This window comes from Euprymna scolopes, chromosome 45 (assembly GCF_053919585.1).
Source record: "Euprymna scolopes isolate OS-2025 chromosome 45, ASM5391958v1, whole genome shotgun sequence".
Taxonomy (NCBI): Eukaryota; Metazoa; Mollusca; class Cephalopoda; order Sepiida; family Sepiolidae; genus Euprymna; species Euprymna scolopes.
In genome coordinates this window covers 1352572-1379840 of record NC_136526.1, presented here as the reverse complement: position 1 = coordinate 1379840, position 27269 = coordinate 1352572, and the positions used below count along the sequence as shown (strand labels likewise).

The following is a 27269-nucleotide window of genomic DNA, read 5'->3' as shown; positions in this document are numbered from 1 at the left end:
CCAGCGTTTTTTAAGTAAGGCAGATGTATCTTATAATGGTTCACCTTACTTAAAAAATGCTATGTTTATTTTTGGTGTCTTTAACAAAAAAAAAAACCCAAAAAATCCACCAAATATTTTTGCTGATGAGGAGACTTTGTTTCCAAAAACTATATGTTAAAATTATTGTCCATGACTTAATGTCTATCTCAATAAAAACATTGTTTCCGAAACGATCGTACAATTTATTGACTTTGTTGTGTTCCTCCTTATTGAACCGATTTTTAATTTTAATTATAAATTATCAATCATCTTACTAAATATATATATATATATATACATATATATATATATATATATATATATATATATATTACTATATATATAACTACTTCATTTACTCACATAAATTAATATACGAAAGTATAAATTTATGCATAAACTTTAAGTATTTACTTCAACAGTGCTCAATACATAGGTAGAGCTAGTTAGTAAGTTATAAAATATATATGGTGATTAAGCTACACTGAATATTCCGTGTTTCATCCACTCTAGGATTCTTCAGGCTTATGCATAAGCCTGAAGAATCCTAGAGTGGATGAAATGCGGAATATTCAGTGTAACTTAATCGCCATATATATTTTATAACTTACTATATATATATGTACATATATATATTAGCCAAAGTTTACAATACAATTATATATCAAAGTACTTATGACCCTCATTTTTGAAGTTCATGAAAATATGCTGTTTTTTCTCTTTTTTTCTTTCCTGTCAATTTTCTTTATTCATTTTTGATGCTATCTTCAATGCCAAAACATTTTTTCTCTCTTAAGATTTACATATTTGAATAAACTATGTAATATATATTGAAAAGGATATATGAAATGAATAAAAGCCTTTTTCACATGAGAGCGTTATTATGAACATTTTTCTGCATTTGATTAGGAAGAGACGTTGCGAGCCTATCCTTGTTTTATCGTTATTTTCATGGCAGGTGCTCGTCTGAACTCCAATCCCTGGTCCCCCCTCGCCAAACTTTCACGAAAATCACCCGTCTAGCTGAATCCACTGTGAAAAATTTCCCCCACTCTATATCTGTGCCTAAATCAAAACGCGGATTTCATGAGCAAAGCTTCTTTCTTAGAACTGCACGCCTGTGGAACTCTGTTCTGTCTGCCTGCTTCCCTCCGGACTACAACTTGGATGTCTTCAAGTCTAATGTTAACAAATTCCTAATGAATCGCCCCCCTAATTAAACACTTCATAAAATCTCCTCACTAACGTGATGTACTTGCAATAACCCTTATCCCTGAGTGGCTTCCGGGCCTTGATAAGTGGTGATCACTGTGTAAAAAAAAAAAAAAAAAAAAAAAAAAAGGATTGCCCTTTACTTTTCGTTGAGGCCATCGTCTGAACTTTAGTCCATTTTTAGGCTACATCAATATTTGTCGATGGAAAGAACCAGCTATTGTTGGAAATTATCTTCTATTATATCAAGAGAATTGTCTACAAAAATATTAAAAAATTAGAAAAAAATGGTCCATAATTTCATGCAGAAATATCGTTTTCTTTGATGGCGGATCAGATAAAAAGCATTTGGTTCCTGATTTCAGTTATCCAAGTTTGCACCCAACACGTGTCATTTTCTTTTTCTTTTTTGCTTACAAAATTTTGTTTTTGGTTTTGCTTCTGGCTGATGGCACTCGATAAATCTCAATTGTTTGTGTAGGTGTGTTTGCATGTCCACTGCATCATACAGGCACGGACACGGTATTGAAAGTAATCTTTCGGACACATAATATTGAAAAATTGAAAAAAATCGTCAATTATTTCGGGTAGGAATGGCATTGTTTAAATGGGTTGAAGTCAGATAAAAATCTGGCTTTTGATGTGGTTTATAAATTAATTATGTTCTTCCATTTTAAAAAAACTAAATTCATGACGTTATAACATCTGTGTCCTCCTGGGCCCGTCGATAACTTGTTCGCTTACTAACTTAAGTTATGTGATTTTGTGGCCAGCACGCGGCATTTCTTTCTTTTCTTTTTTTTTTTACTTAAAAAAATTTTGCTTTCAGTTTCGTTTCTGGCTGATGGCACCAAAGTCCTGTTTTTTATGTTTTATTTTTTTTACAGCCGAGCAACGTTCCCCCCTCCCACTGTCACAATATGTTTATTTTTTTAAGAGCAGGCAACATATGTTATATGTCCAGCTGAAAACTAAAAACTACTAAACAAAGACTCATCAAGTGGGTATATTCTTAATTAGCATTGCCATGGATGAATAATATATAATTTTTAGAAAAATTTGATTATTCTTTGGCCCAGGTTTTGTTAGAGAGGGTCGTTTTTTTTTTTGTATTTTTTCAGGGCTAGGACAACAGCATATTCTTTAGTGTGTATCCGTTGATATCTTATATGCTTTTATATAGAATGATGTAGTTCTTGGTTGATTAACTGTGTCTGTGTCGGATATATACTCGGGAGTCAAAACAATGAAAAGAATATGCTGTTGTCACAGCCCTAGTTATTATGTATTAATTGTGGAAGAAAATGCTGACCCATTTCTAGCGAAATTTATTATGTGCTAGAGAGTTGTCTTTACGTATGTATGTCCAGCTAGTGAGGAATGGGCTGGGTGTAGAAGAAATAGGGAAGCGGGAGAGTAAAACAGGAAGACGACAAATGGCACTCTTTTTTTTCTTGTGGATCCGCATGATGGCTGCTACACAAATACTATTATTTGTAAATAATTCTATTGCGACAATTCATTTATGAAAGGAAAACTAAAAAGCCAACAGATATCTGTAAATTCTTTTTTTTTTTCACTTAGCGGTCACCACTTATCAAGGCTCGGAAGCCACTCAAAAATAAGGGTTAAGTGTTATGGTGAGACAAAATCAATAACAGTGAAACTTGGGTAAGAATAGATTATCTAAATGGACAATAGGAATTTATTCACATTAGACTTGAAGACGATCATGTTATAATCAGCTAGGAAGCAAACAAACAGCATTGCACTCCACAGACGGCCAGTTCTAGGAAAAAAAAAAACTCTGCTCATGGAAGGTTTGTTTAGCTTTGGGCATAGATAGGGAGTGAGGAGAGATGTTGGCAGTAGTTTTAGCAAGATGAGTATCTGTTTTGAACGTTTTATGGAGAGGGACCATAGATTGGAGCTCAGTCGAACACCTACCATAAATGTATTTCGAGAACAGAGACAGATTTGTAACCTCTCTTCTGTGAGAAAAAGGGAGTAAGGAGTAAGGAGGCAAAAAGGTTATTGTCCACTGAATTTTGAAGACGTTTTTGTACCCTGTCAAGGCAGGAAACATTGCTTCTGGGGCTCCACCTCAGGTCGTATTTTACTCTTGCACAGGTAGAGGATTCCATCAGGAGTGAGGAAATTTCTGACGCGATAGAATGATCCCACTATCTTTCCAATGATTTTGGTAATGGATCTGATGTAGGTCTTCGGTTTCAAGTCAAAAGTAAAAGTCAGTCCCAGAAGTCTGTCGAAGCCGGGTGCTTCATCGAGATGAGAGCCATTCATTTTAACTGGGACAAAGTGGGCATTTCAGCGTCTCTTTATATGTAGACTACTTTTTTTTTTTTTTAACAAAGAAGTCACCACTTATCAAGGCCCAGAGGCTACTCGAGGATAAGGGTTAATGAGTGTACAGTAGTCAATGGGACAATATTGTAGTAATCGTAAGTAGTGAAAATTTGGTAAATTGGATTACTTAAGGGGATGGCTCGTCAAGAACTTGTTTTACATTGGACTTGAAGACGACTATATTGTAGTCTGCTAGAAGGCAAGGAAATGAAAGAGAGTTCCACAGGCGTAGTTCTAAGAAAGAAGCTTTGTTCATGGAATCTCTGTTTAGGTTTAGGCATAGATAAAAAGTGGGAGAAATTATTGATAATGGTTTCAGCTAGATGAGTGTTTTTCATGAAAGTTTGGAGACCATAGATTGGAGCTCAGATGAGCACTTGCCATGAAAATAACGATAAAGCAGAGGCAGGTTTGGAATGTCACTTCTGTGAAAAAAAGATTGCAGGAAAGAGAAAAGGTGCATCCCATACTAGGCTATGAAATCTATTTTGAACTCTGTCAAGGCAGGATAAAGTCTTCTCGCAGATCCTGCCCAGATGTGGCAACAGCTCTTCATCCTTAGACATACTTGGCTCTTATATAATAAGTAGAGAATTGCATCGGCAGTGAGTGAATGGTACAAATCGTAGCATCTCAGTTTTAAATTGAAATCTAAGGTTACCTGTTAATGGTTTGAGCATAAAAGACAGAACACAGGAAGGAAGATAATGGCATTGCTGCAATCAATTATTTGTCCATGGTCCAAATAATATGAATAATCAATCCTCATTACAAAAATTTTGAAACTATTAAGGGAGTAGTAGATCTGTTCTCCAATTGTGCCATAGAAATTTTTACATGATTGGTAAACAGGTTATTGGTCTGTAGTTACTTGGAATCATTGCCTTTTGTTGCAATATTTTGAACGGCTAATGGGGTATGATCCCACACAGTCGGACGATTCTATTTATAAACGATGCTGCTAAGAACTGACGAATCAAATAAATTCACGTTCTGCTACCAACCAATCAGAAACCAGAATTGCTTCATTAATATTAAACCTTTTCTGGAGCAATTTCACATGTTCTTTTCCCGGGTTTCGACACGGTAAGAATATTTTGTTCTGTGGAACTGTCTACTACAAACAAGTCACCTCCCAGGACTTGTGTGTAACAGCGAACCATCTGAAACGGTTCTGAAACTCAAAATGGCTTACACTCCTAGACCTTTTCAATGTCTTTTTATATTCATGTTAGCTCTTCCTTTGGTCATCCGTTCTGTTATGTCTGTTTCATGAATAGATCTTTTCAGGTTTGTATTAACTTTTCATGTAGGATCATGAAATTTTAAAACCAGTATGTATGCCTCTCCCACCACCGATATCCATGAAAAATAACTCCCTACCTGAGAATTCTTCCTTCAAACTCCTCAGCTTAACATTCACAGGAAATATAAACTGGAACAAATACATTGAGGACATTGCGAAGGCTGCTGTGAGGAAGATGGATTCCCTCTATCGTGCTAGAAAACTACTCACACTTGAGAGCATCCTGTACCTTTTACAAGGCCATCATTCACATATACATGAAGTATTGTTGTCACATCTGGGCTAGTGCACCAACCACTAGCCTCTCCCTTTTGGATAGGATCCAGAAAAAGGGTCTCCAATCTAATAGGTCCTAATTTGTCAACTAACCTCCTACACCTGTCCCAGCGCTGCAATGTTGCATCCCTGTGCCTGTTTTACAAAAATTATAATGGAATGTGCTCTGATGAACTCGTTGCACTTGTGCCCCCTTGATGTACATATCACCGACAAACCCGCTTAGCAACAAAATCACACCCCTTCACTGTTGAGGTCCCTAAATGCCAGAAAGCTTTCTACTTTAATAGTTTCTTCTCTGAACATCTAGACTTCTCTTCCTGCTACCTGCTTCCCTGACTGTACTGATATGTAGAAGTAAGTTTAAATGTAATGTAAACAAACATCTTGTTAATCTTTCTTAGACGTAGTCCCAATTAGTAGGCCATTATGTCCAAGTGGTGATATGTCTTGTTAGGGGTGAACGTGAGTTAAAAAAAAAAAAAAAAAAAAAAAAGAACAGGCGCTTTTGATCAAAGTCAACACCTTATACAATCTAACATCATTTATGTACCTGGCAGTGTTCTTAGGTAGTCGTTGTTATTATATAGGTCTTGCTTCAGAATGTCTTCAATAAGTATCGATGATCAAAAAATCTGATAAAAGAAGGAACAGACTATTTTGATCAAACTTAACACCTTATACAACCTAACATCACAAGTGCATTAGAGAAGTTTTATTACCATGCAAGCAGAAAGGCCTAGCATATAAAATCAACAGTAGGTTCTTTGATATGACAGGGGCGCGTTCGAAATTATCATTGCACTTTTTTGATGACACCACAAAAAAAAAAAACATTTAAAATCTGTCTCTCTCCTCTTTTCTCTTGTTTGGGATGAACGTATTATTATTTATTATTCTCACATAAAAGGAAAGAGACGAATTATTTTGCCATAGTTAATGAAAAGATTGATGATTTGTTTAGCTTATTATAGATGAGAGTTAATTAGAATGATTATAACAGATTTTTTCAAGCATAACTCAATCCCAGAAGTAAGGTATATTTTAGCATGTATTTTGTGTTTTAAGCTAGATAGAAAAAAAGAAAACAATCATTGGTTAACTCACATTTATTATAATAAACATAGTCATCCATAAACAGCTGTTTCGTCATATCATGACTGTTCAGTGTGGTTAGACACAGCATGTGTATCCATACTGAAATTAAAAACACAAGCAACTGTGATCAGCATTCTTAGGCATCTTTCCTCTGCACTAACAAACTCGATGCTAATATAAGAAATTATAATACTGCAACATAGTGCATATGAGTGTGTGGGAAAATATCAGCAGCTGCAAAGGATGGCTGGCTTGTGAAGAGATTAGCAGCAATAGAAAAACGCACATACGCAAATTAAAAAATGCGTGCGAGTTGGCACGACAGGAAAAAAAAACAAAGGACATCACATGCTTGGTTGAGAAGCAAAGTGTGCGTCGAGGAAAATGAACATGTAAAGTCGAGGACAAGAATGGGCTAGCTGTGGCCGGCATGCGGTCAGAGGAAAGAGAAGTGCAAGCCAGGCTGAATGGACATATGGCAGCAAGAGATTTTTTAAGTGGCGTCAAGATGGGAGAGTAGCGTGTAATAAAAATTTTGTTAAAAAGGAAAAGATGTCGACCCGATTTTTATTTCTTTCTTTCCTTTGTTTGTAACTGTAACGTTGGAATATTTTATGTATTTTCCTTTTGTTTACATTCTACATTACTGCTGACCTAAGAGAACTCAATTATATATTTTGTGATTAAATTCCACCTGTTAATAGACCGCTGTCTGCAATCCAAGTATCTAAACTGTGAGCAATCTGTTATTTCACCTGTAGTGTATTGTACATGTTTTTTTTTTTTTGTTTTTGGAGTTTTTTTCAATTATTGGCCCACTGCTTTGTAAGGAATCAATGGGCTATTGTTTCAGTTCTTCTTTTGGATTGAATGATTGATCGAATACACCAAGTAGGTCACATTCCTTCTTTTCCAAAAAAACAAAAAGAAAGAAGAATGGCCTCCGAGATGCATTACTTCATGATATGACCTCTGTGTCTAGTCTAATACTCTAGTAATACTGAAAGATTATATTTGACAAACAATTATCTAGTGGTCTATTGTCCGCACTGTGATTATGTTGTTGCTATGCTGACCTGCTGATGAAACAATTCAGTTTGTTTCTAATGAATGTGACATTTAAAAAATATAATTTCTACAGTAAAAAACTTTTTATCTATTGTTTTAAGTGCTCATTTATAATCATACAACTATATATATATATATATATATATATATATATATATATATATATATATATATATATATATATACTAGCATGGGTGCCCAGCGTTTCCCGGGTATTTGGAGATGTATGTTGATTTAAAAAAAAAAAAAGTGGTCGATTTTTTTAACATTGACCCCTATTATGACCCCTTAAAATTTATTGTTTTGGGTTCAAATTAAGTTATTAAGTTAGATCCATGTCCAATGAACCTATATCTAAAATTTCAAGTGTTTAGACCGAAAATTGTCGGAGGAGTTTGGTAGAGTTCTCAAAGGTCAAATCGTTGACCTTTGATCCCTTAACAGCCAAATTTCTGGCTGAAAACTGATCACATCGATTTTCCTAAATCTCAGTATCCTGTATATCAAATTTTGAGTCTGCAGACTTAAAATTGAAAGAGTTATTGCGTAGGGAAATGTACACACACAGACACACAGATACACAGACAGACAGACAGGCAGACTTTCACTTTTATAGATATATATATATGATGCGTATATATATATATATATATACATATATATATATATACTCTAACCTTAACCCTAAACCCTAACCCCTATATATATATATTGTATGATCGTGTGTGTATATATATATATATATATATATGATAATGATGTATATATGTATGTATGTTGAAGTCACAGATTAGAGATCAAGTGAATTTACCTGTCAGATATTACATTGAGGTAATACTTTCAGGATGATCCTAGCCAAAAAGGTAAAGCTCAATAGTTAAAAAAATAGAGTAATATATAAGTTTAATGATTAAAGTTGAATTCTGTAGATTAAAATATATACACATATATTTAAGTTAAGAATTTGTTTGAAACAAAGAATATATATAGTTGGAAATGCTGAGCCACAAATGTTACATTCATGAGGGTTTCCTTGTTTCAAAGAATAAATTCTTAACTTATATATATTTGTATGTATTTTAATCTACAGAATTTAACTTTAATCATTAAACCTATGCATATATATATATATATATATATATATATATATATATATATATAATGTGTGTGTGTGTGTGTATAAGCATATATATACACATATATATATATATGTATATCTATATGTATGTATATATATGTATGACTAGCAGAGGTGCCCGGCGTTGCCTGGGAGTTTGGAGGTGTAAAAGAAAACAAAAAAATTTTGGTAGGTAGGTAGGCTCGAACCCGAAGCCTTGAGGCAAAGGCGGAAAAGAAAACGTAACATCTTACCACGCTGCTAAGAGGGCAGAGAAGTGAGAATGGTTGAAATTAAGACGCTTATAAATGAACGTCTGATTTTCTAGGTCAGACATCACGACATAGAGAAATGCCAGTTAAGCTTTACGCTTTCTGCGTATTTGTTTGTTTTCCCAAAATGTTGGTGAAAACCAGCTCCACATAAAAAGGGGAGTGTCCAAATGAATAGCAATTGTTTAATATAAAGGGCATTGATCAAAGATCATTGCTTTTTGGACGTCCCTCGCACGAGTGCCAGGTAGACGCATTGTCTCCAGATTCAGTTTCACTTTTATATGGAAAAGTAAAACAAACACATGGAGAGCAAGAAATAGAATGTCGCTCAAATAAACGATAGAAACTACCACCTTTCGTAATTCGTAGATATTATAATCTAGGAAGTATATAAAAAGTTCTACTAAATGGTGACCCCCTCGAGCCCTCCCCCCCAAGCCTTTGCCGGATATATAAAAAAAATTGCACACACTCAGTTTCGCTTTTATATAATAGATAGTGTATATATATGTATGTATGTTGATGTGGAGTGGAGAGGGCTCCTGTAAGCTGTGGTTAAGGCAACCTTTCTAGGAGAAGCAAATCTCTGATTTAAAAAACGATAAAGCGGGAGAGCAGTACCGCATTAAGCTGGTCTGCAGTTTAACTTGTTGCTGGCTATCTTGCTCTTGCTTGTTGCTGGATCTCAACATTTTGAACCAAGAGAGAGACTTAGCTGTCGTACAAAGCTAAGACTCTGTAACATCATCTGCGTACAGATACTCCCTCAAGCATTTGTCTATTAAAATGGTCCTGTGGCAATGGAAGTTATTTTTAGGCTCATGGACTTTAAGTGTCTGAGGGAGTGGCACTCGTCTGACAAGACGTTGCAATAATCATGTTGATGTGTATATATATATATATATATATATATATATATATATATATATATATATGGTGATTTCAAAGTTATGGGGTTTTTTGAAGCATGAAAACTATATTATATTTTTGTATTTGATATTTTTTATATTTCGTATGTTCTTTCGCTCTTAGTCACAAAAAAGTATTGAAAGAGGGGAGGACCGCTTGATGTATTGAAATAAAATATTAAATACAAAAAGTAACATCGTTTTCATGCTTCAGAAACCCTCATAACTTTGAAATAACTATGTATATATATATATATATATATATATATATATATATATACACATACACACATCAACATACATAAAATACGTACACTGTCATATATATATATATATATATATATATATATATATATATATATGTGTGTATGTATGTATGTATATGCTTATACATATATATATGCATCATATATATATTTTTTATAGCTGTATGATTATAAAAAACACCCAAAAAGCACTCTTCTAGAAGCATATGTGGGCTATAAACATTAACGGTAATATATATATATATATATATATATATATATATATAGTAATTTATAAAATATATATGACGATTAAGCTACACTGAATATTCTGCGTTATTAGTATTTTTATTTATGGTATGGTTGTTCTTGTACTAATAACGAACAAGATAAATGCAATTGTAGACACCGCACACTTTGCCCAGTACAAAATAAATGTCTAACAAAAAGCATAGTTTATCAAGCAACAATATTTGCGAAAGAAAACCCGAATAACAAGAAATATTACATAGGCATGACTTTCTTAGATTTCAAAACCCGATACTATGACCACAAAAGCACATTCAAAAATAAAAAACACTGTATAAAAACAACACTAGCGAATAAATACTGGGAACTCAAAGAAAGCGGACATTCGCCGGTAGTCGAATGGAAAATAATGAGACAAGCTACCACATGCAGACATTTAGACGACCCATGTAAATTATGCCTCCATGAAAAATTTTCTATCCTGTACTTTAAAGAACCTCAAAATCTATTAAACTGTAGGCGGGAAATAGCAAACAACTGTGTTCACAAAATAAAACTTACTCTAGGATAGCGATACAAAATAGCTTTAAAACTAACAATAACAATAGAAAACAAACAAATAAATAAATTAAATAAACATGAATATACATAAACGATCACACACATATATGTATATATATGTATATATGTGTGCATGTATGTGTGTGTACACAGGTATATTTATATGTATAATAAAAAAAAAAAAAAAAAAAGGAGAACGTCTGCCTAAAACCATTAACCTAGTTCTAAAACAGATCCTTTGTTTGATAAAATGCATGCCCATTGGCTGATAAGAAGGGGCGCGGTGGATACTAGAAAGCTGATTGGCCAACTAGAAATCCTCAACATATATAAAAGAAAGAGGCAACCACACAATTCGCGCATAAGCCTGACGAATCCTATAGTTGGATGAAACGCAGAATATTCAGTGTAGCTTAATCGCCATATATATTTTATAAATTACTAACTAGCTCTACCTACGTATTGAGCACTTTTGAAGTAAATACTTTAAGTTTACGCATAAATCTATACTTTCGTATATTAAATTTATGTGAATAAAGAAAGTAGTTATATATTTGTATATTTTGGCAGCAAGTAATTATTTAGACACATCGATTGAACATGACAGAGTTACTCCTTTTTAAGATCTTTCGGGATATCTTTTCTATTTGCCGATCAGTCTTTTTAATTTTGGCAGGCGTTTATATAGAATGGCGCCCAAATGGTCGGCCATATTTTTTTTCAAGCGCTTTCTATTGGGCATCCAATTATCGGCAAGATCAATTGTTGTTGTTTTCTTTTCGTTTCCTTTTTCTTTGAGGCTTGGTGTATTTATAATTTATTTTATTTTATTTATTTATATTTTTTTTTTAATTGGCTATAAAGGTGGGTGCAGGAGGGCGGGTGGGTGCGAATTATTTTTATTATATTTTATTTTTAGTTTCGATTTTCCTATTTTATAGTATATTAATTTAATTTTAGTTTCAGGTTAGTTATTAAACACTGTTAGTATATTTGTCCTGGTGTTAAAAGATTGGAAAAAGGAATAACTCCGTTGTGTTCAATCAGACGTCCCCCCCCTCTCTGTCTTTATATATATATATATATATGATAATGGGGTATATATGTATGTATGTTGATTTTTATGTATATGTATATCTATATAATTATAAAACTCAGATCAGCTTGCTTGCTTAGGCGTTTAAACCGTCCATCCGGTTTGTGATTTCCGGTTTCAAAAAATTTGTCTACTTACCTATTTCATGGCCGCCCTGTTTTAAGTCTGATATTAAAAGCCTCTGCTGCTGCTATTCAAATTTAAAAATTTAGAAAGCGACGTTTACCTAACTTAGATTGCCGAATTTGTTATTGATTGAAATTTTACGGTAATTGTCTAATTAAAAAAGTCAGTTTATGAAAAATTCAAAAATGTAAAAAAATATTAAATACAAGAGAAGTTCAAAATTAAAAATATTTTGTGTGTCTGTGTTGCCATAAGTAACATGGCGGTTGATTTGGCGTAAGATTTGGGATGGCAATTTGCGTATAAACAAGAACTTTTCATTAAATATAATGTAAAAAAGTTACTATAAATTATCTATGAAGTCTATTTTTTATGTATGTTAAAGTTTGTTGTATAGTTCGAATAAATTTTATAATGTAACTGGGCAAAAAAAAACCCTAGTTTTTTTTTGTTTTTTTAAAAATATCTTTGATTTCAAAATTTCGATATCGACGTTTACCTAAATTTTATTATATAAATTAGGTAAAAACGTTCATAAACATATTGATGGGGAAAAACAGTTCTTAAATATGGAAAAAAAAAAAATACAATAAGTACAAATTAAGACTGTTTAAATAAAACTTCTTAAAAATAAAAAGGTTCATTCTATACAGTTTTAGTCATCCGTAGCTAAAAATATGTTGGACGTCACTTCTGCCAAATGGCTTTGTAAACAAAGGAAGGCTAATCTTTAAGATTACCGAATTTGTTATTGTTAGAAATTTTATGGTAATTGTTTAATTAAAAAAGTCAGTTTACAAAAAATTCAAAAATGTAAAAAAATATTAAATACAGAAGTTCAAAATAAAAAAATATTTCTTGTGTACGTGTGTTCGTGTTGCCATAGCAACATGGCGGTTGATTTGATATAAGATTTGGAATGGCAATTTTCATATATACAATGTCTTTTGGGTGTAGTTTCATATAATTCTATTTTTGTAAATCGTCACTTAGAAAAAAATTAACACCCCCAATAATAACAATAAATTAATGTCTTTCATTTGATGCTGAAATTAAGACGATTTGAATCATCGTTTATGAGGAGTTTTGATTATTAGATTAACCAATTAAAACTGTTCCTAGTGTCCACACAAATTTTTGCTTTTATAGATATACTAGCGAGAGGTACCCGGCGTTTCCCGGGTGTTTGGGGGGGGGGTGTTTAAAAAAAAAAGTAAGTATGTGGATCGAACCCGAACCGTTGAGGCAAAGTTGTGAAAAAAAAAAAAACGCGATGTTAACCATTGCCCCACCGCGAGATGCTAATGGAAACACGTTTGAATTTATTTAATTAGTTGGATTTAGCAGGTGCTCGTTTTAATGAGTTAATGAGGTCAGTTTGACTGTGGGATTTCATTTACTGCTGAAAGCTTTTTTCCTCGCCCCCAAGATGTTATAGGAAAAAGACTAACCCACATGCGGCGAGCGACAAATATTGAATATTTATCTTCCCGAAATCGACCAAATTAAATAGACAGGCGAGCTTCATTGTTAACTGTGAGATATTACGATTTGTATGTGATATAAAAAGTTTTAAAAAGTTGTGAACCGACCGACCGCTTCTCTGAAAGAAGCCTTTTGTAGACACACAGAAAAAGCGAACACACATACATACATACATACATACATTTTCGCTTTTATATTTATAGATAGATTTGCTGCTTTTAGTAGCGCTCCTGTGGATTCTGACAATTTATTTTTTTTCAAGCCTTACTTAAAAAATATTTTTTCTTCAAGGAGGGGTAATTCCATCTGAAATCACCCAGATTTTTTCCAAACTTTCACCATATGTTAGTATCATAAAAACTAGGGAATCCTGAAAATTTGAGCTTTTAACTCTAAGCGGTTCCAGAAATATCACAATTTTGGTATTTCACGTATATCGCGTTGAGGCGCAAATTCGCAAAATTATGAAATTATATTTTGGGGCATAAATCAATTTCTAGACTAGGTAAAACCTTGAAAATTTGCATGGACAAGGTTTTCCACACGAGAAATCCAAAAATCACATTTAAAACATCTGAAAATGAACTGTTTCTGAGTTATTGAACTTTTAAGCCGAGATTTGGGTATTGGTCTAAGGTGACCCAAAAGAACATGTGGCACTATTGGAAATTGAATTTTTTTTTCCTCGACATTCTTGATAGTCTGAACTTAAATTCCTCCAAAAAAGGTGTTTGGTTCTTTCCTCGTTAGCTCACAATCGAGCCTCAAAGATGGGCAGTTTTACGGGCCTCACTTCCAGACAGAGCAGTGTACAAGGAGTCACTTGACTTCACCATAAACAGGTAATCCTGAATTTTATTTTGACTTCCTGTTCAGTTAAGAAGCAGTATTGCTGCTTTCTGGTGTTTCTTTAAGTTGGCTGAAACTATTTTGTTTGTTTTTTGTTTTATGCAAAAATGCAAGTAGTAGGAAAAGCCAAGTAACCAGATAGTTCACGATCGAACCTCAAAAATTGGCCAATCACAGTGGACAATCCCAAATAATAAACTGCATGTGGTGAGGATACAATGTGTTTGTAGCATTTATGAACCCCTAAAAATTCTCACAGCCCTTGTGATTAACCCATTTTTTAGGTTTAATTGTGAACCAGTGAAGAAAGAACAAAAGCCCATTTTTCTGGCAATCAATGCGGTGGTTACGGATACTAAGAAACAGTACCTATGCTGGGTGGGTACATGGTTTGGATTTTTTGGCACGATAGTACATTAAAGTCAAAAACTATCAACACAACACAACATCTTATGAGTGTAAGGCAACACATGCTGTCACGGTTTTATCGTAATCCTCGTCAGAAATAGTAAAGCTCCTTCCACTTGAGTTTGTTTTAGGTGCGTGGATGTTACAAATGATGTTTTTGAAAGGAACAGGACACAGGTCAGCACTGCGAGGCCTGTTGAAAGTTTTACGTGGACCATGGGGGTGCATGAACTGAACATCAGCAACACCTTCATTGAGGTTTACTTTCTGCACCAATCCGACCCACAAGAATGAGTTGTACACACATGTTATGTATGTCGAAGGAACAACATCCTCAATGTCAACATGAGTGGGGATTTTAAAGTTGTGAATGTCAACAAATGAATTGTCCTCACTACAGAGTTTGTGTCCGATCTTGCATCCTGATTATGAAACAAAATGATGACTACTACTCGTCCCAGGTACTGTTTTCCCATCCATAAACCTCTTCTCCATTCTATCCCTCACTTCAACCATGTCTTCCTTGTCGATTGCAAAAAACACAAGGGACTTCATTTCAGCTTGGTACATTTCATTACCGCTTTGTAAGTTAGAATCTGGTTGTTCAATGGTCTCTGCAAGCTTCGTTTTGCTGCATGCCATTTAACAGTACCACCAATCCCATCACAAGGGGATTTCCCATGGCTGGTTGCAAAAAATATCCACTTAGCGTCAATACCGTAATCATCTTAGTGGAAGCACAGATTAAGAAAGTTTTTAAAGTTCTTATATTGGCCACCACAACCATCTGACACATAGATTTTGTTGATACCAGTGAGATGTTGTTTAATGAAATCTTTCATCATTCTCTGTATTTTGTGAACAAAGCATGGTTATAAAACAATTATGCAGGGTTATAAAACAATTATGCAGGTTATAAAAAAAATTATGCATTGTTATAAAAAAATTATGCATGGTCATAAAAAAATTATGCATGGTTATAAAAAAATTATGCATGGTTATAAAACAATTATGCATGGTTATAAAAAAAATTATGCATGGTCATAAAAAAATTATGCATGGTTATAAAACAATTATGCATGGTTATAAAAAAATTATGCATGGTTATAAAAAAAATTATGCATGGTTATAAAACAATTATGCATGGTTATAAAAAAATTATGCATGGTTATAAAAAAATCATGCAGGGTTATAAAAAAATTATGCAGGGTTATAAAAAAATTATGCATGGTTATAAAAAATTATGCATGTTTATAGAAAAATTATGCAGGGTTATAAAAAAATTATGCAGGGTTATAAAAAAATTATGCATGGTTATAAAAAAATTATGCAGGGTTATAAAAAAATGATCAATTTCCCTATTTTATGCCAATTCAGTCAAAATGTGACTATTTCATATAATTGAACCAAAAAAAAAATCATGATTTTCATATAAAAATTTGTGAAACTGCTTTCCTTGCATATTTAAAATCATTTTATGGAGAATACAGTTTGACAAAGTGTATTGTTTGTTGAATGTATTTAAGTCATCTGTCACCGAAGATAGCAACGTAACTTGTACTTGCACAACGGAATCTATAAGTGTGTGTGTGTGTGTGTGTGTGTGTGTGTCCAAAGAGAGGAATGTCTGGGTGGAAAAGAGAGAGAGAGGAAGAGATTGTGAAAACGGGGAAGAGATAAGTAGAAGTTTTAATAAAAAATGTTACACCTTTGCCCTGGCAATGCTGAGTAGCTCTGCTAGTCTATATAAAAACATTTCTAGTCACATGGTTTCTTGATCCGCATTACTCTGGATAATAAATAAAATTCAGAAAAAAAATTTATTCTTTATTTGACCCTTTACTAGAGCAGATTCCATTGGGACAGAGGGCTATTTTTCAGTCAGTTAATGTAATAAATAGCTGATTTTTTTTTATCAAGAACTTACTTCTCTTATGCCGACTCATTCCTTGAGGAATCTATATCTGAGAATTATCCTTTACATATCAAACACCGAGTTAGTAAAGAAGTTGAGAAGATAATTTTCCTTTCCCCAATTGATCATTGTATATATCTTTCGTTTTGGTCTCTTGGTCTTACTGGATTCTAATTCATCTTGTCTGGTTGATTATCCAGCTTCATGTTGCTACTTGAGGTAACATGTCTTGGAGAGGGTGCACCATTCCTTGTTAAAGTTAGTGGGGTTAGCCATACCTAAGAGATCTTATTTGGACATTAGACACCTGAGGATAGTGTCTAATAGGCATTCAAGTTCTATTCAAATGTGTATATATCCAGAGAGAAGAATGGGCTGGGTAGAAAGATGGATAGAAGTGTTAACAGAAATATGTTACACTTTTTTATTCGAGCAATGCCTGGTGTCACCCCCACTCCTTCACCAGTCGGTTGAGAACGATCGTCGACCTCCGAATCCTTCCACTGCCGGTGATAATTCTTGGCCGTCTAAAGTTACTGGTATGGGAAAGTGACCGAATTATCGGTTGATTGTCTAGATATATATCCTGGACCAATTCGTTGTGTACCCTCTTAACGACAAACGTCGTCGAAAGAGAGCCGTGGATTTTTAGTGTAGTAAAAGAAAACAGGATAAAACAATTCTTCACACAAATATATATTAAAAAAAAGTACAGTTCTTATAATTCTTTCAGAGTCCTGAAGGAAGCGATGTAATATTATTCTAAGAATATGGTCGAAGGCGTCAGCTTGTAACCTTGTGGAGTGTCGGTCTCTGGGTATCTGAAGAAATGTGTTTTAAGTCAAAAGCCCGCTCTGCTCTGACTTTCTGTGTTCTCTCTATCTGTCCATCTGAGAATCTATCGTCTGCGTATTCCCCCGTATCTCTCTAACTTGTTGATATATATAAACATTCATGTTCGCCCTCTGAACATCATGCGGATATTATTTCTCTTTGTTTAGAAATTCCGCTCTCAGTCCATAATCTGAAGCATCATTTCTAAAAATAAAACAATCGCTCGCTTCAAAGATCTGATCAAACTCAAATACACAGTAAATACAGTTTCTCTTTTAACCTTTAACACACAGAGTTCTCGTGATTCTTAAATAAACAACTTGACACCAAGTGGTTTTGTCTTTCTTCCTAACGGGGGGGGGGGGGCATCAACCTCCCCACACCCTTACTTCGTTACACTGGTAACCCTGCTTATCATAAATTAAAAAAAATTGATTTGAGCAAAAGCTGATGAAAGCACAATTTAATAATAGAGCAAAAATTTTAGTCATTAAAGATTTTCTTGTGAATGGCAATTTAAAAGCCTATATTAAGCCATATTTTCTTTAACCCTACCAGACTGAGTTACCGAAGTACCAGTAATTTCCAAAAATATTATATACCAAGTAACCATAAACGGGTATTTTTCCGATCATGTATTTTTGTGTTGTTGAGGAGCTAAAAATAGCTACCCAACCCCTTCTTAGCCTCGATTTAACGCAAGCCTAGCGTTCTGCAAATGACTTCTTTTGTTTTGGTGGAGTTGTGAGTTGTTTTGTAGACTGAAGTAGTTATGAAGTGAGCGAGTAACGAATCAAACATTTCGACAGGTAAAAGAGCAAGGCCAAGGAGTTTCATGGTACAACAAGTGTGGGATAAAGTGACAAATTCTGATTCAGATGAAGATGAATTTGATCAGGAGTATGTTTCTGAATCAAGTGATGCTAGTGATGATGAATATATCGATGAAGGAGAAAGTGATAATTCTGATGATGCAAGTGGGCCTGTGCATTAAGGAGGGCTTCACCTGTTGGGTGGACTAGCACACAAAGGCTGAATACTTGTGGTAGATGAAAGGCAAAAAATTACTAATGCGTTTAAATTTTTTTACCAAATTTTGCCCAGGAGGCCAAGCACAGGGGTAAATTAGGTTCAGGAGCTCAGGTTAGGGTTAGGGTTAAGATTGGCCTTCTTTTATATGCATAGAGACAAACAATTTACCAAGTTGAAAAATGCCAGCTTAAAAAAAAAAGTCGTCTGTCACCAAAAATTTAATATCTCAAAGTGTAGTATCTGTTCCGGCAGATACTGCAAGCAAAGACCATATGTGGGGGCGACCCCACAGATAAGACCTTGGTCAATGTAGGGGCAACCCTTCATACCAATTGTCACTATCCAGCTCCCCTACTCCCCAGGGAGTTGGTCCCCATTTCCCCTTCACTCCTCACATTAAAAATCGGCCTTGTGCCTAATTTGCTCAGTGGGGGAGCAAATAAATACCATCTGTTCCGACAGATACTGCAAGCAAAGACCATATGTGGGGGTAACCCCACATATCAGACCTTGGTCAATGTAGGGGCAACCCTTCATACCAATTGTCACTATCCAGCTCCCATTTCCCACCCATCGGGAGCTGATCCCTCTTTTCCCTCCCCCCCTCCCTCTCTCTCCACATTAAAAAACGGCCTTGTGCCTAATTTGCTCAGTGGGGAAGCAAATAAATCCCAAGTGTAGTATCTGTTCCGGCAGATACTACAAGCAAAGACCATATGTGGAGGCAGCCCCACATATAAGACCTTGGTCAATGTAGGGGCAACCCCTCATACCAATTGTTACTATCCAGCTCCTCTACTCCCCGGGGAGTTGGTCCCCATTTCCCCTTCACTCCTCACATTAAAAATCGGCCTTGTGCCTAATTTGCTCGGTGGGGGAGCAAATAAATACCTTCTTGGCCTTTGGGCTGGGATCAAAGTGTAGTATCTATTCTGCAGATGCTGCACTTAAGGTAATTTGTCCCAGTTAATGGAGGGGAAACCCTCTATACTGGGACAATTATTATTTTTGGTCAAAACCAGAGTGCCCCCTTTTTACCCTACTTTTAGGGGAGCTGGTTTTCCCTCATATTAAAAACGGCCTTGTGCCTAATTTGCTTTTGTGGGGAAGCAAATAAATACCGTAAACATGGTTAGTCTTATGGGATGTTTATAAATAAATAAAAGCTCTTTAAAACTTTCTTTAAGATTGGCCTTTTTTTATATGCATAGAAAGCAACAATATACTAAGTTGAAAAATGCTAACTAAAATGTTCATAGAATAATATACTATGCATTACGTTAAAAAATGCCAACATATAAGCAATCGTCTGTCACTGGAAATAGTAACAAAATGTTGCATACCTCTGCCTGTTTTACAAGTATTTTAATGGTTGTGCTCCAACGAACTACAAGCCCTGATGGAAGCAGATCTTATTTGGATTTTAGACACCTGAGGATAGTGTCTAGTAGGCATTCAAGTTCTCTTCTATAGACATTCAAGTTTTATTCAGTAGGCATTTAAGTTCTGTCCAACTGTGTATATATCCAGAGAGAAGAATGGGCTGAGTACCTATTTACAATGCTTCCCCACGGGACAGAGTTAGGCACCAGGGTCGTTTTTTAACGTGGAGAAAAGGAACAAAAATTAAAATTGTCTCAGTCGTGAAGGATTTCTCCTCCACCGAAAGAGAACAAGAAATAGAAGTGCAGCATCTGAAGAACAGATGGTATTTATTTGCTCTCCCACCGAGCAAATTAGGCACAAGGCCGATTTTTAATGTGAGGAGTGAAGGGAGGGGGAAGGGGAAAAGGGGACCAGCTCCCAAGAGGTGGGAAATGGGAGCTGGTTAAAGGTCAGGCATGTGGGGTTGCCCCCACATCTGGTCTTTGCTAGTCATAGCTAGTCATAGCTAGTCATAGCTTGCAGTATCTGCCGGAACAGATACTACACTTTGATCTTGGCCCGAAGACCAAGTGTATATGTATGTACGCTTTTCCTCGATGTCCACAAAAGGCTTCTTTCAGAGAAGCGCTCGCTCGCTTCACAACTTCTTAAAACTTTTTATATCATCCATGAATTGTAATATCTCACACTTAACCATGAAGCTCGCCTGTCTATTTAATTTTATTGACTTTCAAACGTTAATTATTCGATATTTCCCGCATCGGCACGTGTTACATTCAGTTTTCGGTATAAAAAAAAGCGAAACTCGACTCTAATCACAGGCCCAAAGCCAGTGAACGTTTGGTCAATGTCGACTTCGTCATATCAGACGAGGGAGTGGGTTTTTAAAAACAAACAAACCGATTTATTGACCTCATTAAAAACTGTCCCGCACAAAATGCTAACTGCTGAATAACTATCGCCGTCACGTCAATCAAAAACGCGCACCTGTTTTTTTTTTCACACTCTACTATTTTCCAACTGCGCGTCGTAAAAGCTTTGTTTTTTTTTTCAGGGGCACCTGTTTTTTTCTCACACACACCTACAAACACCCGGGCAACGCCGGGTACCCCTCACTAGTATATAATAAAAAAGCAATATCTACCTCCGAGGAAAACTAAGATACAACTGCGCCACATCATGTGAGCTATACCCTCACAGAGTACTGGGAGGGAGGAAAAGAAATAAGTTGCCAATTAGGAATTATGAAAACTTAAGCAAAATTGGGGTGACAGAACACCCCATGGGACTTGTGCAGGGTAAATAATTACAAGAAACCTTCTTAACCGCTGATAGTCATCTATATATATATAAAAGCGAAAATGTATGTATGTGTGTTTGTGTGTCCGCTAAAAACTTTCGACAAACACAATGAAAATTCACAAACTCTATATCATATTGAAGCCCCATCCTTCGCCTGAAAAATATCGAAAAATTGGCCAAAAACGTTCAATTTTTCACCCCTAAATCGACAATTTTCGACAGGTCGGGGTCAACAAAAACGGTCCTCTCATGACGACGACCGGTTCTACGCATGCGTCAGATGACGTCATGACCTGATTTTACCCGAACGGTTCATGTTTTTTTCACATTTTATTTTCAAACTTCGCCTTAGGGCATCGAGTTCGATCCTACCCCCTCCCCCCGGTTTCTTTTTTATTTAAGAGCACACACACCTCCAAACACCCGGGCAACGCCGGGTACCCCCGCTAGTCTATAATATAAATCTCACCTGTCTGTTTAAATGTATGTATGTATGTCTGCCTAAAACTTTTGACAGAAGTGATGAATTTTCACGAGATTGGTATCGTTTTGAAGCTTGACCCTTCGGACGACAAATATCGAAAAATTGGCCATTCTTTCACCCTCAACTCGGCACTTTTTTACAAGAAGGGGGTCGCTTTTTTGCCAATATTTTCGAAAGTCGTCTCCTCTTTTCAATTGACTAGCCTTAATTTAAACCTTTGCAACTTCCAGTTTGGGGAAGGGTGCAACCGCAAAGACGTCACTTTTTTTTTCTCTTTCTTTTCCTCCTTCACTGTATGGGGATGAGCCTGCCTGCCTACTACCACTTTTTTTTTCTTGCTCAATACACACCTCCAAACACCCGGGCAATGCTGGACACCCAGGCTAGTTTTTAATAATACATTCTGTAATGCAGGGTTAAAGATATCTTAAAATACACTAAATTTAAAAAAAGATTAATATGTGCTTTCCGTGTTAATGCTGATTTTAATTATCTTTGTTATCACCTAAAAATACCATCAGTTGTTTCGTGAAATATTTTTGGTTGTTTTGTTTTGTTTTATGGCATATCAACCCTTTTTGGGTTATTTAATGTTGAATCCAGTAATTTTAGAAACAGTTTTTATGCTTCAAGTTCTTTATATCTTCAAATATTTATTTGTAGAGTTTGGTTTGATGGTTTTGTTTTGCTTTATGGCATATCAACCCTTTTTGGGTTATTTAATGCCGAATCCAATAATTTTGGAAACAGTTTTTATGCTTCAAGTTCTTTATATTTTCAAATATTTATTTGTAGAGTTTGGTTTGATTGTTTGGTTTTGCTTTACGGCATATCAACCCTTTTTGGGTTATTTAATGCCGAATCCAATAATTTTGGAAATAGCATTCATATTGCATCCAGTTATTTTGTAGAAGGTTTTTATTCTTCAAGCTTTTTGTATCTTCAATCGCTAGTTTGTAGTGTTTGGTTTGATTTTTTTTATAGTGGATTTTATTGTTTTTGCTTCCTGAGCTGCAGAACATGAATGAGTTTTGCAATGTGAGAGGGAAAGGGGTTACAGTATTAATGTTTGGTACATTTTAAGTTAGGAAAACCAGTCAGGAAGTGGGGGAGATAGAATTGTGGAACTCTGTTCCGTCTGCCTGCTTCCCTCCGGACTACAACTTGGATGTCTTCAAGTCCAACGTTAACAAATTCCTAATGAACCGCCCCCTTAAGTAAACACTTCAGCAAATCTCCTCACTAACGTAATGTACTTGCAATAACCCTTATCCCTGAGTGGCCTTGATAAGTGGTGATCACTGTGTAAAAAAAAAAAAAAAAAAAGGGGGAAAGGTGAGTTGTTTTTTGTTTTGGGTTTTGCAGAACATAAGTTTTGCAAAAGGAAACAGAAAAACAAAAAAAACATCAATGTTACGTGCATTTCGTCTCAGGAAACCAATATCTTCAGACAGCCTGATCTGGTAGCGCCAAAAATATTTTTGAGACATCAAATTAGATATGACATTGGTTTTATTCTGCAGATTCTCACGTATGCATTCTTCAGCCTAAGACCTATTTTTTAACGGAGCCAATTCTATTGTTAGAATGTTAAGCCATTCACAAGATGTGCTTCATATTATGATTATTGTGTCAAACTCTGCTGCAAGTTGTAAACGGATGATGGTAGCAATGGACTTTGTCTAGAGAGAGGGTTACCGTGTAGGCGTCAACAAGTGTGGCTTCTCCACTTTCTCTGCAAAAGGCATACAGACACATTTTTCTTTATCTTTATTCCAATCTGTCACTAATTTTTTTTTTTTTCTTTTTAGTTTTGCAACCACCATCGTTCCAATTCTGCAGATCTTTTTTTTTTCTGTTAATGTTCTGACAAATGAAAAACAAAAAGCGAAAGCAATATTTATTTCAGTCAGAACCGTTGTTACCTACCTCTGACCGCCACTCTTTCTGTTCATTTGACGGCCATTTGTAAAACTCAATCATGTTCTGCAAAGGATTTCGGCAAATTTATGTGTGCCACTCGCTCTTTCCACATAAATTCATGAAGATACAAACTAAACAGATTCACTGAAATCCCGTCGATTCGTTCTGTTTTAACTCGATCTTGCTTTTTGGTCTATGAAATGGTAACTGGCAGCCATGTTGATTTTTTGCTTATTGAATGTTTATACATATTTAATCGTGCATATCTCGAGTTTTTACACAAAATGACTCCTCATATGCAATAAAGTTTAAGATAAGAAATATTTTTAATGCCTTATTTTTTGCATATTTACCCAAACCCTATTTTGTGACATTACCTGTTCTACTAACAAAAGAACAAAAAAAGCGAAGTAATATTTCTTTCAGTCAGATCTGTTGTTACCTACCTCTGTGACTCTCTACCCTTTCCATTGATTTGACAGCCATTTGCAAAACTCAATCATGTTTTGCAAAAACAAAAACATGTTTCCTCTACAAAACATTCAAACTAAACACCATGAATAAATATTTAAAGTTATAAACAACTTTTTTATTTTTAGTTTTTGTGTTGCCGATGTTTGTTTCGCAACCACAATCGTTTCAATTCTGCAGATTTTTTTTCTGTCAATGTTCTACGGTAATCTTCTACGGTAATATCGCTAAATGCATTCTATAACAATTTAAACAACTTGTATTTTTGCTTATCTATATATATAAAAGCGAAAATGTATGTATGTGTGTATGTTTGTGTGTCTGCTAAAAACTTTCGACAGACACAACGATTTCTTTTTTATTTTAACACCACACACACCTACAAACACCCGGGCAACGCCGGGTACCCCCGCTAGTTTATAACTATAAAAGCGAAAATGTGCGTATGTATGTGTGTTTATGTGTTTGTATCTCTCGCAAAAACTTTTGACACGGGTCACGGATTTTCGCCAGATCGGTATCATTTTAAATTTCCAACCTTCGCCCGACAAATATCGAAAAATTGGCCAAAAACGTTAATTCCTTCACTCTAAAATGATTAGTTTTCTACAGTAGGGGGGGAGGGGGTCAGCAAAAACCGGCCTCTCATGATGATTCCGCTTCTATGCATGCGTCATACGATGTCGTAACCTGATTTCCTTTAAATATTTGAAAAACCGACACAATTTTGTGGATGTCGTCTTAGCTCAGTTAGTTAGAGCGCGGCCTCATTACCTAAAGGTTTGGCGTTCGAATTGTGGTGTGAGATGTTTCTTCAATTTTTTAAATTTTAATATTGAAGCAGGGTTATTTAAGCCATTTTTCACGTGTTTTTCAGATTTTTCTGGGTTTTTTTTACTTCGCTTATTCTTAGGTTTTCATTAACATCCCCCCCCCCACCCCTGCCCGACCACATACACCCAAAAACACCCCGGGCAACGCCGGGTACCCCCCGCTTTTTCGATTTTTTAAATGTTAATATTGAAACAGGGTTATTTAAGCCATTTTTCACGTTTTTTTTGGGGGGGGTATTTTTCAGATTTTTTAAAGAGGTTTTAACGTTCGTTTTTCTGTTTTGTTTTTTGTTTTTCCGATTTTTACATTTAACATCGTTCGTTTGCCTTACGTTAGTTTTTTTTTTTTTTTTTTTTTTTTTTCGATTTTTTTTAAGTTTTAACATTTTTTTTATATAATATTTAATTTTTATTTAATATTTAAAAATGTTTACTTCGCTTATTCTTATGTGTTGAAACATTCCCGGGTTCAACAAAATACACCTAAAGAAAATCTGAGGTTACATCGACCGAAACGTTGTGAAAGTTACACTCAAGATGAGAACAGTAGTTTGAAGAATCCAAATAATACGAATAACCAATCCTCATCTCAAAAATTCAGAAACGCAAGACCGTAAACAGTGGCAAATAAACACAGTCAATCGTCACAATTGTGATCATTGGAGATTTAGCATAAGAACAGCTAGACAGTGTTGAACTTCTTGTCAAATAGAACATAGATGATAAACCTGGCTAGTGAACGAGTGTGTGTGATGTGTAAATTGATTATCATTATCAAGAATAATATCATTGAATCAACACCCTTTTATCAACGCAAATCAAGTGTATTTATGCCAGTAATGTAAAAATCTTGCATTCTGGTGGCGATGAAATCGTTGAAGGCATTTTTGATATTGCTTCTTTTTTTTTTTTTTTTCTTTTTTTTACATAGGCATCACCACTTATCAAGGCCAGGGGCCACTCGAGGATAAGGGTTAAAGAGTATACAGCAGTCAACTGGACAATATAGTAATCGTTAGTAATGGAAATTCGGTAAATTTGTTAACTTAAGGGGAACGGCTCATCAAGAACTTGTTTACATTGGACTTGAAGACAACCATATTGTAGTAAGCATTTCAAGTTAAGAAAAAGAAAAAATGAAAGTTTTGAATCTAAATGGTTGACAAGTTCTTGCGGTTTTTACCTTTTAAATCCAGATGAACTCAAATTTTCTCAACTCAGATTGGCTCAAGCAAAAATTTATTGATTGAAATAAACACCATCAGAATCAACACACTTTTATACACGCAAATCAAGTGTATTTATGCGAGTAACGTAAAAATCTTGCATTCTAGTAACGTAAAAATCTTGCATTCTAGTAACGTAAAAATCTTGCATTTTAGTAACGTAAAAATCTTGCATTCTAGTAACGTAAAAATCTTGCATTCTAGTGACGATGAAGTCGTTGAAGGCATTTTTGATATTGCTTTTAAAAAATTTTTTTTTTAAGCATTTCTCATACAGAAAGTTGTCAAGATGCTTGAAAAAGCAGTAGTTGGTAAGTAAGAGGTCTGGAGAGTATGGCGAAAGAGGCAGAGTTTTGTAGCCAAATTCATTCAACTTCTGCAGGGTCGGTTTAGCAACGTGCGGTCGGGCATTGTCATGGAGTTGGGTCTTTTCTGTTGACTAGATTGGAGCTCAGACGGGCACTTGCCATGAAAATAACGATAAAGCAGAGACAGGCTTGCAACATCTCTTCCCTGAGAAAGAGGTTGCAGGGAAGAGAAAAAGGCATTCCCCACTAGTCTACGAAGTCTATTTTAAACTCTGTCAAGGCAGGATAGAGCGAAAAACGCTCTTTAAAATCATATATAAAGTAAAGGTATTATAATGAAAACTTATTTGAAAACAAAATTAAAAATTCTGCAAGACATTTCTTGTCAACCTAATAAACGGTTGAATGTCAGAACATACAAATATAATGTATCCTTACAAGTATTTATAATAGATGCTGTAGTTTGTTACCAAAGAGACAGGCAGTGATCCAACCTGCTTGCGACATATCAATTAAACCAGTTTCATATAATGCTGTGTGACCTGACCTGGCTTGCTATTTGAGTGAAGAACAGGAAAACAGAGAAGGAGGTAGAGTGTGTGTGTGTGTGTGTGTGTGTGTGAGAGAGAGGGGGGGGGTCAGTTGTTTCCTTCACATAAATTGATGCCCCCCACCCCATGAAGAATTCAGAATGCATTTTTTAAATTATTATTTACTCACTAGGAGTAATCTCACAGGCCATTCATCAAAGATTTCTCTTGTCAGAATTACTTGTTGAGTTCTCTGTAATGTGAGTAACAACAAGCCTCTCCGTTAGTGTTGGGATGATTAATCGGAATCGGGAATCGAAAAAATCGGAACTTTTGGGGGTATCAGAATCGGTAAAAT

At 35.2% G+C, this 27269-nt stretch overlaps 1 protein-coding gene and 1 pseudogene across 3 annotated transcripts in view; both read left to right on the top strand.

Annotated features, from left to right (window-relative positions):
- The window catches only part of LOC145269116 (uncharacterized), a 247765-nt gene that overhangs the window by 80804 nt on the left and 139692 nt on the right, over positions 1-27269 (top strand). Inside the window, exon 1 of one of the 3 annotated variants that reach the window (XM_080124707.1) lies at positions 26258-26384. The exons of the other annotated variants lie outside the window; for them this stretch is intronic. Coding sequence (XP_079980833.1) covers positions 26363-26384 — 22 coding nt within the window. The 5' untranslated portion in view covers positions 26258-26362. Of the gene's footprint in view, positions 1-26257; positions 26385-27269 lie in introns of those variants that run through there. 3 annotated transcript variants of the gene reach the window in all.
- LOC145269956 (U2 spliceosomal RNA) lies at positions 19336-19482 on the top strand (annotated as a pseudogene).